At 36.3% G+C, this 14,111-nt stretch overlaps 1 protein-coding gene across 1 annotated transcript; it reads right to left on the bottom strand.

The window, feature by feature from the left end:
- Positions 1-740: 740 nt before the first annotated feature.
- Positions 741-13,530, bottom strand: LOC149833129 (small ribosomal subunit protein eS19y). Its single transcript, XM_090014930.1, has 4 exons — positions 13,386-13,530; positions 1,671-1,761; positions 1,345-1,528; positions 741-1,046 (listed from the first exon to the last, which is right to left on the bottom strand). The coding sequence occupies exons 1-4, from the start codon at positions 13,467-13,469 to the stop codon at positions 974-976; spliced, it is 432 nt and encodes a 143-aa protein (XP_089871056.1). The 5' UTR covers positions 13,470-13,530; the 3' UTR covers positions 741-973.
- Positions 13,531-14,111: the final 581 nt, after the last annotated feature.

Below are 14,111 nucleotides of genomic sequence, written 5' to 3' on the forward strand. Positions count from 1 at the left end.
CTTGATCTGCCTTTGTATTTTTTTATATTTTCCTCGATTTTAAGAAGCTAAAATATAACATAGAAGAGACAAAAAAGATGCAACGACACCTATTTCAATCAGCAGAGCATGCTTCTATTCCAATTTTGAAATTCAGAAACGAAAACCCTAAAGAGGTTTTCTGTTCTAACTCAAAATAAAAAAGTTACAAATATATGTCTCAGCTTTTCAACGAGTACAAAAATACAAGTTTTCAATGGATCAGAAAGATACAAATTTAAATAAAAATTGTTCTAAAAAAAAACAGTTGCATTTGAGAGAAAATTCACATATATTTGAAAAATCGCATGTGCAAGTGATAAAACATCTTTTTAAAACAAAACATTTACGGTTTTGGACATATGAGAATAGCGAAAATTGTAAGGCATTTCAGAAAATGCATCATACTTGCCACAGAGTATGATCCTTTCTTGCTTGAAAAATCAGGCCTGAAAATAGAAACAGGTAAAAGATACGTGTGCACACACACACACACACATATATATATATATATATATATATAGAGAGAGAGAGAGAGAAGAATCATGACCTGATCTGCTTCTCTCCATGGTAAAGTTCCCAAAGGAAAAGAACCTGTGAACAACTTTGATGCGTAGATGGAAAAGAGAGGGTTAAAAACGTTGACTATTTATCAGGGAAGATTATGAGCCATCTCAGATAAGATCAACAAACACTTCAACTGATCCAATCAACATGTCTGCTCCACGGAATACAATATATATAGCCTAATGCCATGAAAAAAGTGTTACACCTTTGTATATAACAATCAAAATCAAATCAAATTTAAACCAAAAACATGGACATGCATGACGAAAATCGTCCTCACCGAGTTTGTCTACTCAACGAAGTACTTGGAAGCCTTACTATTCCTAAAAACTGAAACAAAACGGAAAAATGGAACATTCAAAATGAAGAAGGCTCCGCCACACATTCATTAGGCATCGACTGCGATTCTGCCCGCCACCTGATCAAGGTCACGCTGCCCGCTTGATGTAATTCGCCTCCCCCTGTCAAAGGAGCACATGGAGAACCGGTTAAAGAATAACTCGAAGGAATTTCAAGAGGTCTGTTAAGAAGTGTAGAACCACTTTTGGTGCAACCCTTAATGCCCAACTCGCTTTTCCCTTGAACTGAAAAAATAAATTCATGCACCTAATTTCTGCAAATCCAGTCGTTGAATCCAACAAACTTTTGAATGTTTTACACTTAAACCAGGGAATAGCGGGGAGGCGGGGCTGGACCAACTTGCCAACTTGCTTCTTTTCTGTTTCCAAAACACAACCATAAGGAGTAGCGTTTTCTAACCCTTTTGGATCAAGTTCAATGATGGACATTTTCTCCAACTGCTGGAGAATGTGACGAGCAATAGACCCACTGCTTTTGCAGAAGTGAGGTGGACGGGACCCATTCCTTTTGCGCCCACCATAGATCTTCTGGAAGCCACCAACACCGATCCCTTGCCTAAGGTAGATCTTCCTTGCAATAGATGCTAAAACAAATAAAAAAAGCAAAACATAAAATAAAATAACAATTATATGGCACATATATGCTCAGATATGCATATCGAATACTTCAATTGGTTCTGTGCAAGTGTGTGTGTGTGTGTGAGAGAGAGAGAGAGAGGCCATTACCAGCTCTGACATAATACCAATCAGGATCATAGGGTGCGAGCTCTTTGAAAGTTGCAGTCTTCACAATATCAGTCCAGTGTGGCAGTTCAATCTGGTCAAAACCAATAATGATATAGAAGAAGATTAAGCTATCATAACAAAAAGACAAGACAGTTCAATTTACTGTTCTAGATTCTTTAAGTTAATGACATTAACAGCTTGTCCACAAAAATTGAGTGTGATGATTGCAGGTGTTTATTCATCTAGACACACACATATTCTCTGCATATGTCTACCCTCATCCAAGGCCAACTTTTTAGATCACCTATTAGTCGGAAACATGATTAAGCTGATTTAGGTGGTTGGCAGCATAGGCAGTTTTGGAGCTCATAAAAGCGATGACGCACCAGAAACGTTTTCACCACATCATTCACACACTCACAGGCTACAAAGGAAAGACAATATGAATGCAGGATCAGCGATAAACATCAGACACATGTAATTGACCAGTAGCCAGTACTGGGTAGAGCATCAAGTTAGACTAGCTTATCTGACACCAGATTTGATACAGTTTGTTCTACATTCTTCTATGTAGAGAAGTCCAAAAACATCTTAAGTTACCAAATCATGGGTTTTCTTTTTTCCTTTCCTCCTCATATTACTCCACACTTGGCTTCTAATACGAATTTATTCTAAAGTTGCACCACTCTACAAGAATAATTTTCAGCCTACCTTGTGAACACCTTGAGTGGATCACTTTCAAGGAACGCTACTGCACCACATTCTAAATGTGAGTTTTTTCAGCTCCAAGTCATATGAAATACTGCTAAACCTAATTTAGAACATGAAATAGAACTTTTTGACATTACAATACCTTTTACATTTTGTTCCTTTTCCATGTTTTCACAACTACTACAAATCAGATAGGTAAGCCTAAGGCGATCTTCGACATCCAGTACAAATAAACTTTAACAAAATATATAAGGGCATGATGTAATTACAACTAAAACAAATTGAAACTAGTATGACTGCATCTCAGACTAGGCTCAGGGAATGCTATACTTTTAATTAATTCATGATATCTTAGATGCAAATTGAGTCAGATACAATCTAAAATCCAAATGGATCGATGTAATAGATCCAGAATCCAATTTATGACAGGCTTATCAAAATCAAGAACTTATCAAGATATTGGTGTATTCGACATCTTAAAAATTAAGATAAGCAAAATTGCAAAATAACAAAAAAAAACTACTGACAACAACAACAACAAAAATAATAAAGTGCTTCATAAAAAAATGCACGGCCTCCTCTCTTGAAACTTGTAAATCTACATTTCTATGACATTGGAAGGGGGAAGACAGAATTAGAAGTAGAGAACAAAGAAGAGGAAGTAGTAAAAGAACAGAAAAGAAGATGTCAGAAGAGAGGAGATCAATCATCAATGATTTCAGTCTTCTCTCTAAACACTATATTACACGTAAAGTGTTAGGGTAAAAATCTGAGGACAGAGTTACCCTTAGGAAAAAACAAAATCCATATATGGAAAAGGCCAAATTGTTGTCCTACAAAACTAGATATGATATGCATGTCTTTTAATACCTTCCACCCCTCATCTATTTATAGGCAGGGCATCTTAATTGTTATATGCACTCTAGTCTTGAAGCACACACTCGAAGATGATGGTGTAGCTGATGGGTTCATCAGATCGACTTCAGCCCTACCTGGCGACTGACCAAACTTTTTGATAGCCATGCAGAACATGTGGTTCCTCCCCAAGGTATTTCTCTTTCACTTTGTCAATCATCACATCTGAGCCACTTCTGATTTGTCATAATCTGGTTAGTGACTGCCAACTAAACATCCCAAACCAGCGACGCCTAAGGACAGCAACCAGTTGCGTTTCTGGTGGCACGCTCACAATGAACTGAACATCTCCACTTCCTTCTTTTTACCGCCATTAAAAAACAATCCAACAGCAAACAAGCCCTTGTCTTTCCCTGCCCACTATCATTGTCCAGGACATGTAATTGATCTTATGATTGGAAGGTTTATCAAATTAGGAAGTTGAATAGTGTTAAAATTAGAATTCTCATCTATCATATATGAGAGACTCATGGGATTGCAAAGTCAGTTTTGACATAGGTTATGATTTTCATTTTCATTTACTCTTAATTTTCAATTATATCCTGCTCTTTTGGATAGTTTAGGTATCTTAGATAATCTAGTTTCACAGTTACACTTGAGTATCAATATGCAGGATTTCAAGAATGATCTTATGGATTTTCTTGCATCAAATTGGTATCAGAGCATCGGTTTGTTTGTCATCATAATCTTTTGAAGCTCAAGGGAGGATCCTGCTAAGATGTTTGAAGCACACATCAAATACTTGAAAAGCAATATACACAAATCTATAGAAAACTATGATCATATGAAGAAAGACATTAATTGTACACCAAAAAGCTTTAATGGCATGCAAGAGGATCTTAGATGAAAGATGACAGCTTGAGAACATGAATCAAAAGCTTATAAATAGGTTCAGAATTGTCAAATTTTCAAAATCGTGTCTCTGAGATCGAGAATAACTCTGAGATCCATGAAGAATGTGATACAATCGTCTTTTCATTTATGAAGTTATCAAAGCGCATCCCAAGGAGTGGCACTAAAAGCACAGCCGCAATCCTAGTCTCAAGCAAAATGTCTAGACATGAACAACTCGGTGACCTTGTAGTCAACTGTAAGCTATTTACCACCCGTCACAATCACACTCCACCTAACTTGGATCCAACAACCCAAGAGTGTTGACAACCAACTTTCACTGTTGCAGTTAGGGCACAATCCAACCAGCTTCAAGCAATAGGGCAAAACCCATCAGCCATTGGCCCTAATGGACAACCAACCACCCTCCTTCCCAATTGGTTGGGTCTTCAACCACAAACCATTACTCAATTGCCATCTGCTCCTTCCTATTGACAACCAACCCATCAGGAGCCAATCTCCAAGGGAGACTCTGTCAAAGAGTTGTTGTCATCGACGGTTATTGGCGAACCGGACCTCAGGCCTATGATTGGATGGCCACCGAACAACAACTTGCAGCTGACATCCTTTTCCCTTTTGCTTCTTCCATTTGTTTTCCAAGTGGGTTTGAATCCAATGGGTCGACCCAATTTAATAATTATAAATGTTTTCTTTAGTTTAAAAATATTTAATTTAAGTCTTTTTATTGTTTTTAAACTAAATTAGTTTTTAGTTAATGTTGGGTTTTGAATGTTTACTTTTTTATTTTTGGTATAATGCGATTTGGGTGGAAATCGGATCCAAACCTAGACCGGTTCGGATCCAACTCCCATGGGTGCAAGGACCCAATTTAATAATTATAAATGTTTTTTTAGTTTAAAAATATTTAATTTAAGTCTTTTTAGTGTTTCTAAACTAAATTAGTTTTTAGTTAATGTTGGGTTTTGAATGTTTTGTTTTTTTGTTTTTTTGTTTGATGTGATTTGGGTGGAAACCGGATCCGAACCGGTCCTGATTTGGATCCAACACCCATGGGCGCAAGGCCCAAAGGGATAGTCGAATAGGGTGGGGCCCACTAGGGCACTCGACCTCTCTCTCTCTCTCTCTCTCTCTCTCTCTCTCTCTCTCTCTCTCTCTCTCTCTCTCTCTCTCTGCTTCTTATTTTCCAAAACCGTGAAACCCTTCTTCTCTTCTACCCCTTCTCCCTATTGCCTTGGGATTTGCACCAGCCACTCCTTGGGATTCATGCCACTTCCTGCAGCAACATATTTCTTAGGGATTCACCCCCCCCCCCCATTGGTGAGTTCATCTTCTCCTTCTTCATTGCCTCAATCTCCATTTTTTGGGGGTTTTCCCTCATAGCCGACCACTTCCTGTTCTGTCTTGGAATCTGCACACAACTCCAGCAAGATTCATTGGGATTTGTGCCTGATGCTGCAATATCCCCTTGGTATTCACGCCATAGGTGAGTTCCCCAACCTCTTCTTCATCTCCGTCTTCATTTTTTTCTTCATCTATTACTTTTTTTGAAGAAATCCTCACAGCCGAGTTCCCCTAATTGAGGATTTCTTGGGTTGTGTGCACATTCCCAGCATTGGGAATCATGCCCAACAGATTTATGCCTCAACCATCATCTGCAGCACCATCTCCATTATAGTCATCCTCTTCTTCCCCCATTTGCTTCTCTTTTTAATCGATTTTCCCAAGGAAATTGATTTCCTCTTGGAAACATTGTGCATTGGAAAGCGTTCAGCAGCATAGGGTTGCCTACAAATACGTGCAGACCATGAGAGATGCCCAACATAGTCAACCAGCCCAGCCTTGGACGATTTGGAGCATTCATCGATTTTCTTGGGAAATCGCCTACCTGATGTCCCCTATCCTTTGCCGATTTTGTGAAAGACCATTCTGGCATCTACATCAAAGTGTGAGCAGACCAATAGAGCCTCCGTCAACATTCAGACACTACAGTTGAACCTCTTGTTGTGCCTCTCTGTTTAGTTTCTTGGTGTTGCACGCGCACGCAGTCGGGTATTAGCCCTTGTTGTAGATTTGTGAAACCCCAAGGAATTTTGGGTTTTGCAAATTTATTTATCGGATCGAACTGAATTTTTAGAATAGTTATCTAAGTTGTTTTGTCGCAATCTTGTGCGTTTTAATGTTACCTTAGTTTGTGCATGTAGCGTAATATCATGTTAGCATAAATAGGTTTTGAGATGCTTAATTAGATGATTATGTTAGATTCTAAGTAATTAGTGTAATGACCATGTATTTAGAGTTAGCATAATTAATTTTGTATTACATGTTATAAATTCTGAAAAAAAAATTATACATTGGGAATTGTGTTGCACACTAAGTGTTTGGTAAAATGCCTAAGAGGGAAAAAGTTTCATATTTAGATGTCACTTTAAACGAGTTTCAAAACCAATTTTTAAATATGAATTATGTGTATTTATAACTCAGTTTTGAAGTGGTGTTATACACATTTGCGTCATGGTTATGATTATGTATCAAATGCGTCAAAAAACGCATGCGAGCAAGCGTGAATGTGCGTAGTTGACTAATGTTAATACGCACATCGTAATTTTAGTTTTGCGTTGGTGCTCAAGCATTGCACCCATTGAAAATAAGATGAGAGAGAATCGTTTACGGTGGTTTGGACATATTCGGCGAAGGCCTAATGATGCTCCAGTTAGAAGGATGGAGAAATGGGAAAATATATTAGTTAAAAGAGGTAGGGGTAGGCCTAGGAAGACATGGATGGAGGTGATAGGAAAGGATATGAATGCTTTGAACCTCACCAAGGACATGACATTGGACAGAAATGATTGGAGGAGAAGGATTCATGTGGAAGACCCATAATGATTTTCTTTTTTGGTTCATATCGCCGACCCCAATTATTTTGGGATGAAGGCGTAGTTGTTGTCGGTAGTGGTGGTGGTGCTCATGCATTTTTATGTTCATAATTAAAGGTACATAAATGCACGTGTTAATTCAATTTAAACATTTATTAAATGCTTGTACCATGCGAATATTGAATTGTCATGCAGGTACCACAAATAAAATGATACTTAATGCTAAGTATCGTACAGCGGGTATTAAGCCAATGTGCATTAAAAAAGAAAATGAATGCAATGCTTATAAAATCAAGTAAACTACCTGTGGTGAGTATGGATAATGCGAAGCATCGCGCAAATATTGAAATATAGTTCGAAAATCATGCATAGCATGATTTGAATGCATGAGAATAGAAGTGTTCTTGTTGTGGTATGAAAATCATGCTTAACATGACTTTAGAATAGCGGAATATGGAGTGCTTTTGTAGGTACATGTTTGTGGGTGCATGATTGAAATAAATATATGCATGAATGGTGTGAATACATGACTAATATGAATGTTTATGCATCATAAATATATGTGAAGCATGTCAAGTATGCTATGAATGTGACACATAAAAATGTGAAATGAATCATGCATGTGAGCATGAAGGAAATATGACATATATCATGCATGAAAGTATGTTTTGAACAAATAAAGCATAAAAGCATGTGTCAATGAATCATGCATAAGGGCATGAGAGGGTTAGCCTGTGAGGTAATGGCACTGGAATGTGACCTATGACTTTAATAAAAGATAACCCTGGGACTACGGGTCCAAATGAGGCGCCAGTGAAATCGGGCTCTTAGAGATGGTTGGGTTTGTCCTGATCTCAACTTGATGGTTAGGTCTGTCCTGATCAGGGTTACTAGAAGTGTCATAGGGCATGGGAATGCGTGCTTCCCCGAAGCGTGTTTCGAAAGCGCGAAATGTGGCGCTTCCGAAATGTGCTGGGAAGGGGGAAGCCCGCTTCCCCTTCTTTTCTTCATTTTTTTGTATTTTCATTTTTATTTTTATTTTTATTTTGGTTTCTCTTTTTTCGCTTCTTCCTGGCTTCCTAGGTCGCTTCTGAGATGATACCTGATTCGCTTCTAAGTCGTCTCGCGCTTTTTGCTTCCTAAAATTTTGGAAGTGTCTCGCTTCCCTCTCTTGCTTTTCTGACTGGCAACTCTGGTCCTAATCTCATATCTTCCTTGGAGAGGAAAAGGCAGTACAAATTTCATGGGGTATAATGATGTTGGAGGATTAGGTGTACTTTATTTCATCCCCGTCCCACGGAAGTTATGGGGACAGGCCTACCCAAAGATTCACAGTATAGGACCAAAAACTTTGTAAAGTGAGAGAAGACATTTGCTTTGTTTTTAGCTTGGGCGGCGTACACTGACATAGGCCGATACAAAAACTTTGTCTCTATCTCCCAATCGTTGCATTGCAGGATTGACCGCCTGGGATAGACCCAGTAAAGTCATAGGAGAAAATGAAAATACATGGTATAATAAATACTCTTATTGTTGTTTCTAGGCAGTTATACCCTCTATTGTACCAAATGAGTTTAAAATAATCAAGAGAAATAATGCATTAGATTTGTATAATCACTTTTATAACATGCATAAACAAATAGACATGTAGAATTTCTAATGTTTACAAATGTCATTGCATATGAGCAAACATGTTAATGAAAAAGGCATGCATTGGGTTATGTGATTGACCGGATGATTCAAGTCACTGACTTGATTGAAATGCATGTGAGGTGAATTCATGTGTGAGACACGAAAAAAGTCAAGAGAAAGAACTTATTCCTATTTGATAAAAATGCAAAAGTGCATATTGGCCATGAGAATTGACAAGTTACTTACAAAAAATGCAATAATGTATATTATAGTCATGAGATGGACATACTTATGCTTTCTCTGAGAAAAGGAACGTGAATGCTTTAATTGTATGTCTTATTTAACTTGAAAAGCATGGGCATATATCATATGCTAGAATGGTCAAATGAGAATCTGATCTGTATATAATATGCAACAATGTGAATGCATAAATTATATTTGTGAGGGACTTGTATGTCTTGACTTGTTTGAAAAGCATGTGTGTGTGTTTCATATAGGATATACTTAATGAGATTTGACCTATTTAGCTTATGCAATTAAATGTGGAATTGTTTGATTACTTATTCATTTATGCAAATGATTGCCATGAGAATGAATGAATGTATGAATGCCATGGTTATGAATGAATGAAATGTGATTGAATGTGATGGGTGTGAATTCCCTTGCCCCTCATTTTATAATTGATGGAAATCACACTATGATTATACCATTACAATCTTGATTTATATTTTTCATGTTTGGTTTTGGGATTCTTACGGGCATGTTGTTAATGCCTTACAATATTACAAATATTATGTTGAAGGATTAAAGTGAATGACAGGTTAATGCGCACTTGAAGGGGCACTTTTACCTATTACAATCCCTAGGGGATCCAAACATTATTTCTCTTAGAGACTTGTAAACCATTAAACCTTATTGTTCTAGATCATTACTCGTCTAAGGACTTATAGATATTTTAGAATGAGATAAATTTATAAATATTGTTATTTTTTTATGCAAAATTTAAAATGTGATTGCAAATATCAACATTTTCGTAACTCCTCAAATGTCTTAACCCTTAAATAAATTTCATCTTCCACATTTAATATATATTAATTCATATAAAGTAACAACCTCAATCATGTTGTATCTATGGATGGTTTCGTACTGTATCTGATACTGGGAGACTAATATACGCTCGCGCTTGGACTGAGGTAAGTCGTCCAGTATTTTGAACGGTTGGAGTGTGGCCCCAGATGAACTCGTTGACACATTATTTTTGAAAGTCATGTAAAATTTTATTCGAAAGAAAAAATTTAAATTTTCTCAAAATTTGGAGTTTTGAAAACATTTAAAAAGGTTGGATTTTTTGAAGGATGTTACAATGTTACTACTTTCCAAGCATCCAATGCACACTTCAAGTTCCTCAACGAATCCTCCCACAAGCATAGCATTGTAATAAACAAGGCGAGTGATTTGATGCTCTGAAAACAAAGTGATGAAAAAAATTCAAGATCACTCTTAAAATCCAGCTTATTGATATCCAAGCACAACTACAACTAAATTTACTTAGAAAATGCAAGGGACATCTAGAAAATCAACAAACTCTAGGGAAAACAAGTAAATTAATTGGAGGTTCGATAGAACTGGAAATTAAAATGTAATAAATCTCAAACTGCACTCTGAGCTCCCATAGATCTCTCATTGATTTATATATGAGAAATCTAATTTTATGATAAAGTAAATATTTTTTTATGATAAAGAATTCTAATTTTAACAAACTCCAACTCCTTAATTTTGATAAAGCTTCTAATCAAGAATGACTTATCCTAACTAACAATATGGATATGACACAATGATGCAATATCCAACTTCAAAACAAAGACCCAAATAGCAAACAGAATCCAAAAACATGAAAATGGATCAAGATGGACCCCATGAAGCAGTAGCATTGCTCACGTTCCACATAATTAACTCACTGGCCTACAACTCCATCATCACCCCTTCACATTACCCCGCTTGTCTCACTATCACGTTTCAGACAACACTTGCAGGCAAAGGGATTGATGTTGGCCAAAGATCATCCATTAGCTGACCATCAATTGAAAAAAAAAAATGATGCCGCAACCACCCAAGGGGACTCCATTTTTTTGAGAATGTTGGTCAAGGGTTATTGAAGACTAAACCAACCACTTCCATCATCACCACCATCCTAGATGAGAGTGAGGATGGATGAATCAGTTTAGCTTAACCTTATCCTCTCACAAATCCATCATAATCAGATCTCAAGAGTCAATTTCCTTCTTGCTCAGCAAATTCTGGTTTTTTTAAACCCTCCATCCAACACATTCTACATGGCCCAAATTGGCATGAAAATCCATTAAAACCTGCCCCAATAAATCCAAAGTCTATCCTTTCAACCAGCTAAAGCATGGTTAGCAAGTCGCCACCAAGTCACCAATCATTGCAATTAAGCAACATAAATAGCTATAAGTTGCAACAAGAGCATTATGAAAGCACACAACTTTGATACCAAAAGATAACTACAAAAACGAAAATATCTAAACAATGACTGGAAATTTACAATCTATATCTAGAAAAAATGAAAAATAACAACAAATAATCCCATTGACAAAAAAATTGTGATAGTCTCCACCATCCCTCGCCTATTTATAGGTGAAAGTTCTTAATTCCAGCATGCATTTTAATTTTAATAAGCTTCCTAATTATGCTAGCATATTCCCAAATCTAAATATGGTTCTAACTTAATTATCATATATATATATATATATATATATATATATATATATATATATATATATATATATATATATATATTACTATTTCTTAAAGATGGACAAGGGGAATTATTCCACCCAAAAAAAATCTTCACATACCTTTTAAAAATTACATAGAAAGTTTTGTTGGATTCAAATGCCATTTTTAAAATTCTCAACATACTTTGTCATAATTCCCTCATCATGCACAAGAGAAAGAAATTAGGAAAAATAATAGGATGTGTTACATTACAAAAGAGAGAGATTAGTAAAATCATAACAAAATAACCAAATTAAATTAAAGGGAGAATCTTATGTATATGTTGCCACACAAATATATATATATATATATAGAGAGAGAGAGAGAGAGGGAGTAGGAAAATTCTTCCAGAATTAACAAAGTTAAAATTATAGAATGTACTAAAGTTACCTAAAGTTAAATTATAGATACTTTTAGAGTTACAACAAGAGAGAGAGAGGTAGGTAGAGATTAGTAAAATCATAACAAAGTAACCAAATTAAATTAAAGGGAGAATCCTATGTGCATGTTGCCACACACACACACACACACATACACACATATATATATAGAGAGAGAGAGAGAGGGAGTAGGAAAATTCTTCCAGAATTACCAAAAGTTAAAATTATAGAATGTACTAAAGTTACCTAAAGTTAAATTATAGATACTTTTAGAGTTACAACAAGAGAGAGAGAGGTAGGTAGGTAGAGATTGATTTGAGCCTAAATTAGTTATTTAAAAAATAGCCAAATTAGATAAATAATGGATATTTTTTAAAATTACCAAATTTCAATATCTAATAAGCATGGGCTTCAATTTGCTAAAAGATTGTATCCATAATGAAGAACATAGGTTTATTATTCTTATATAGGGATTCCATTTCTTGGGTTAGTAAAGAGGAGGTTTTTTAAGTGAGAGAGAGCATTTACTTTCTTCAACCTTGAATGGGTTGGAGGTGGGGGATATTGGCTATGACGACTTAATAAAGGTTCTTATGTTATGCAATAAGGAGCACATAACAGGCATTATTTTCTTTTTTTTCTTAAATCTTATATATTTTGAATTTGGTTTGGATCCTACGATCAACCTCTTCTTTATTGCTCAGTCCATGAGAACGGGTCGTTTATCTGGTATATATATATATATATATATATATATATATATATATATATATATATATATATATATATATATATATATATATGACTGCAGGATAGCTCATCTGCACCAACAATTACAGCAATAAATAAAAGTCCACGGCTTTCAAGAGAATCAACTTGAGAGCGACAGAAAATATAAAACATGAATTAAAAAAATAAAACTGCATAAGATCTCCTTCAGCAAAAGGGTACACCGCATAAAACCTCAACCTCCACGTTAAATAGCAACAGTAGGAGTCTCGGAATGTTTCTTCCAGTAAACCCTAAACCTCAGCCGTTGTTACAGAGAAATTGTGTGCCTGACTCTCATTCACCAATGACCGTTAAGCAAAACAACTTGGCCCCAACTTCAAAAACGAAGCTATGAATCGCAGCCTAAGCTACCAGTTTTAGAATCGAAAAGAGTAAGCAAACAAAAAGAAGCCAAAAAGAAAAAAACGCAGAAGGACAATCGCGCAGGTTAAAGAAAAACGAAGGAAAAGAAGATTCCACTCCCCAAGAAGGAAGCGTGCCGGAGAATACAACCATGAGATCACCATCAAAATCCAAATACGAACAGTAGCTATAAAGGAATCACTACCCGTTTCAATCGACCGAAATCATTTTACAATTACAACCAACAACCAAACCACATCGAGCAGTTTGCCCTGATCAGAAACGTCGAATCCAAACAACGAAAATCCCTAAAATAAATCGACTAGATCCACTCCAATCTCGAGAGCAAAGAGAACAAATCGTTTAAACAGCATGATCCATGACAGGAACGATCTTTATTCAGAGAGAGAGAGAGACGATACCTTGCCGGATCGTTTGAGGTGAGAGGCGTAGGCCTTCACAAAGTCGTGTGGGGAGACATCTTTTACCTTCCTCGCCGTCGCCATTGGCTGCTCCGGCAGACTCTCTCTCTCTCTCTCCGAACGGAGATCTAGGGTTTTTCACCTTACAAGTTACAACGACTTGGGGAAAGCGGGTCTTAATACGGGTCGGTTCAATTTTGAGCCTATACTAGATTTGGGAGGATAGACCTTCTGAATGGTTTCTCAATGATCAGGATTTGTAAGTTTCATTCTATTCTTTCATGTTTTACTGTGAAAATAAATTTAAACATGGAGAAACCACATTCACTTAATTTTTTTTTCTTTTTCTTAGTTGACTGAATGACGTTTTGTTTGATTCAGGCCATAATGGGGCCAAATTTTAAAGACTAGGATCCATTTAGTAAAAGCTGGATTTTCAATGAAAAAATTAAAATATAAATATGAGGGAGCAAAGCGTTTGTTTTGCAGTTTCAATATCAAGTATACAATAACAACAACTACTACTAGGCCTTCATCCCAAAACAATTGGGGTCAGCGATATGAACCAACAAAGAAAATCATTTTGGGTCTTCCACATGAATCCTTCTCCTCCAATCATTTATATCCAATGTCATGCCATCGGTGAGGTTCAAAGCATACATATCATTTCCTATCATCTCCATCCAAGTCTTCCTAAGCCTACCCCGACCTCTTTTAACTAATATA

The sequence above is a fragment of the Nuphar pumila genome, chromosome 7 (genome assembly GCF_984573655.1).
Source record: "Nuphar pumila chromosome 7, dmNupPumi1.hap1.1, whole genome shotgun sequence".
In the NCBI taxonomy this organism is placed as follows: domain Eukaryota; kingdom Viridiplantae; phylum Streptophyta; class Magnoliopsida; order Nymphaeales; family Nymphaeaceae; genus Nuphar; species Nuphar pumila.

Coding starts and splice junctions, on each gene's coding strand:
- LOC149833129 (XM_090014930.1), bottom strand. CDS start 13,469: ATGGCGACGGCGAGGAAGGTAAAAGATGTCTCCCCACACGACTTTGTG. Junction 1,762..13,385: donor ACCTCAAACGATCCGGCAAG/GTATCGTCTCTC, acceptor GGTTTTGACCAG/ATTGAACTGCCACACTGGAC. Junction 1,529..1,670: donor TTGGTATTATGTCAGAGCTG/GTAATGGCCTCT, acceptor TATTTGTTTTAG/CATCTATTGCAAGGAAGATC.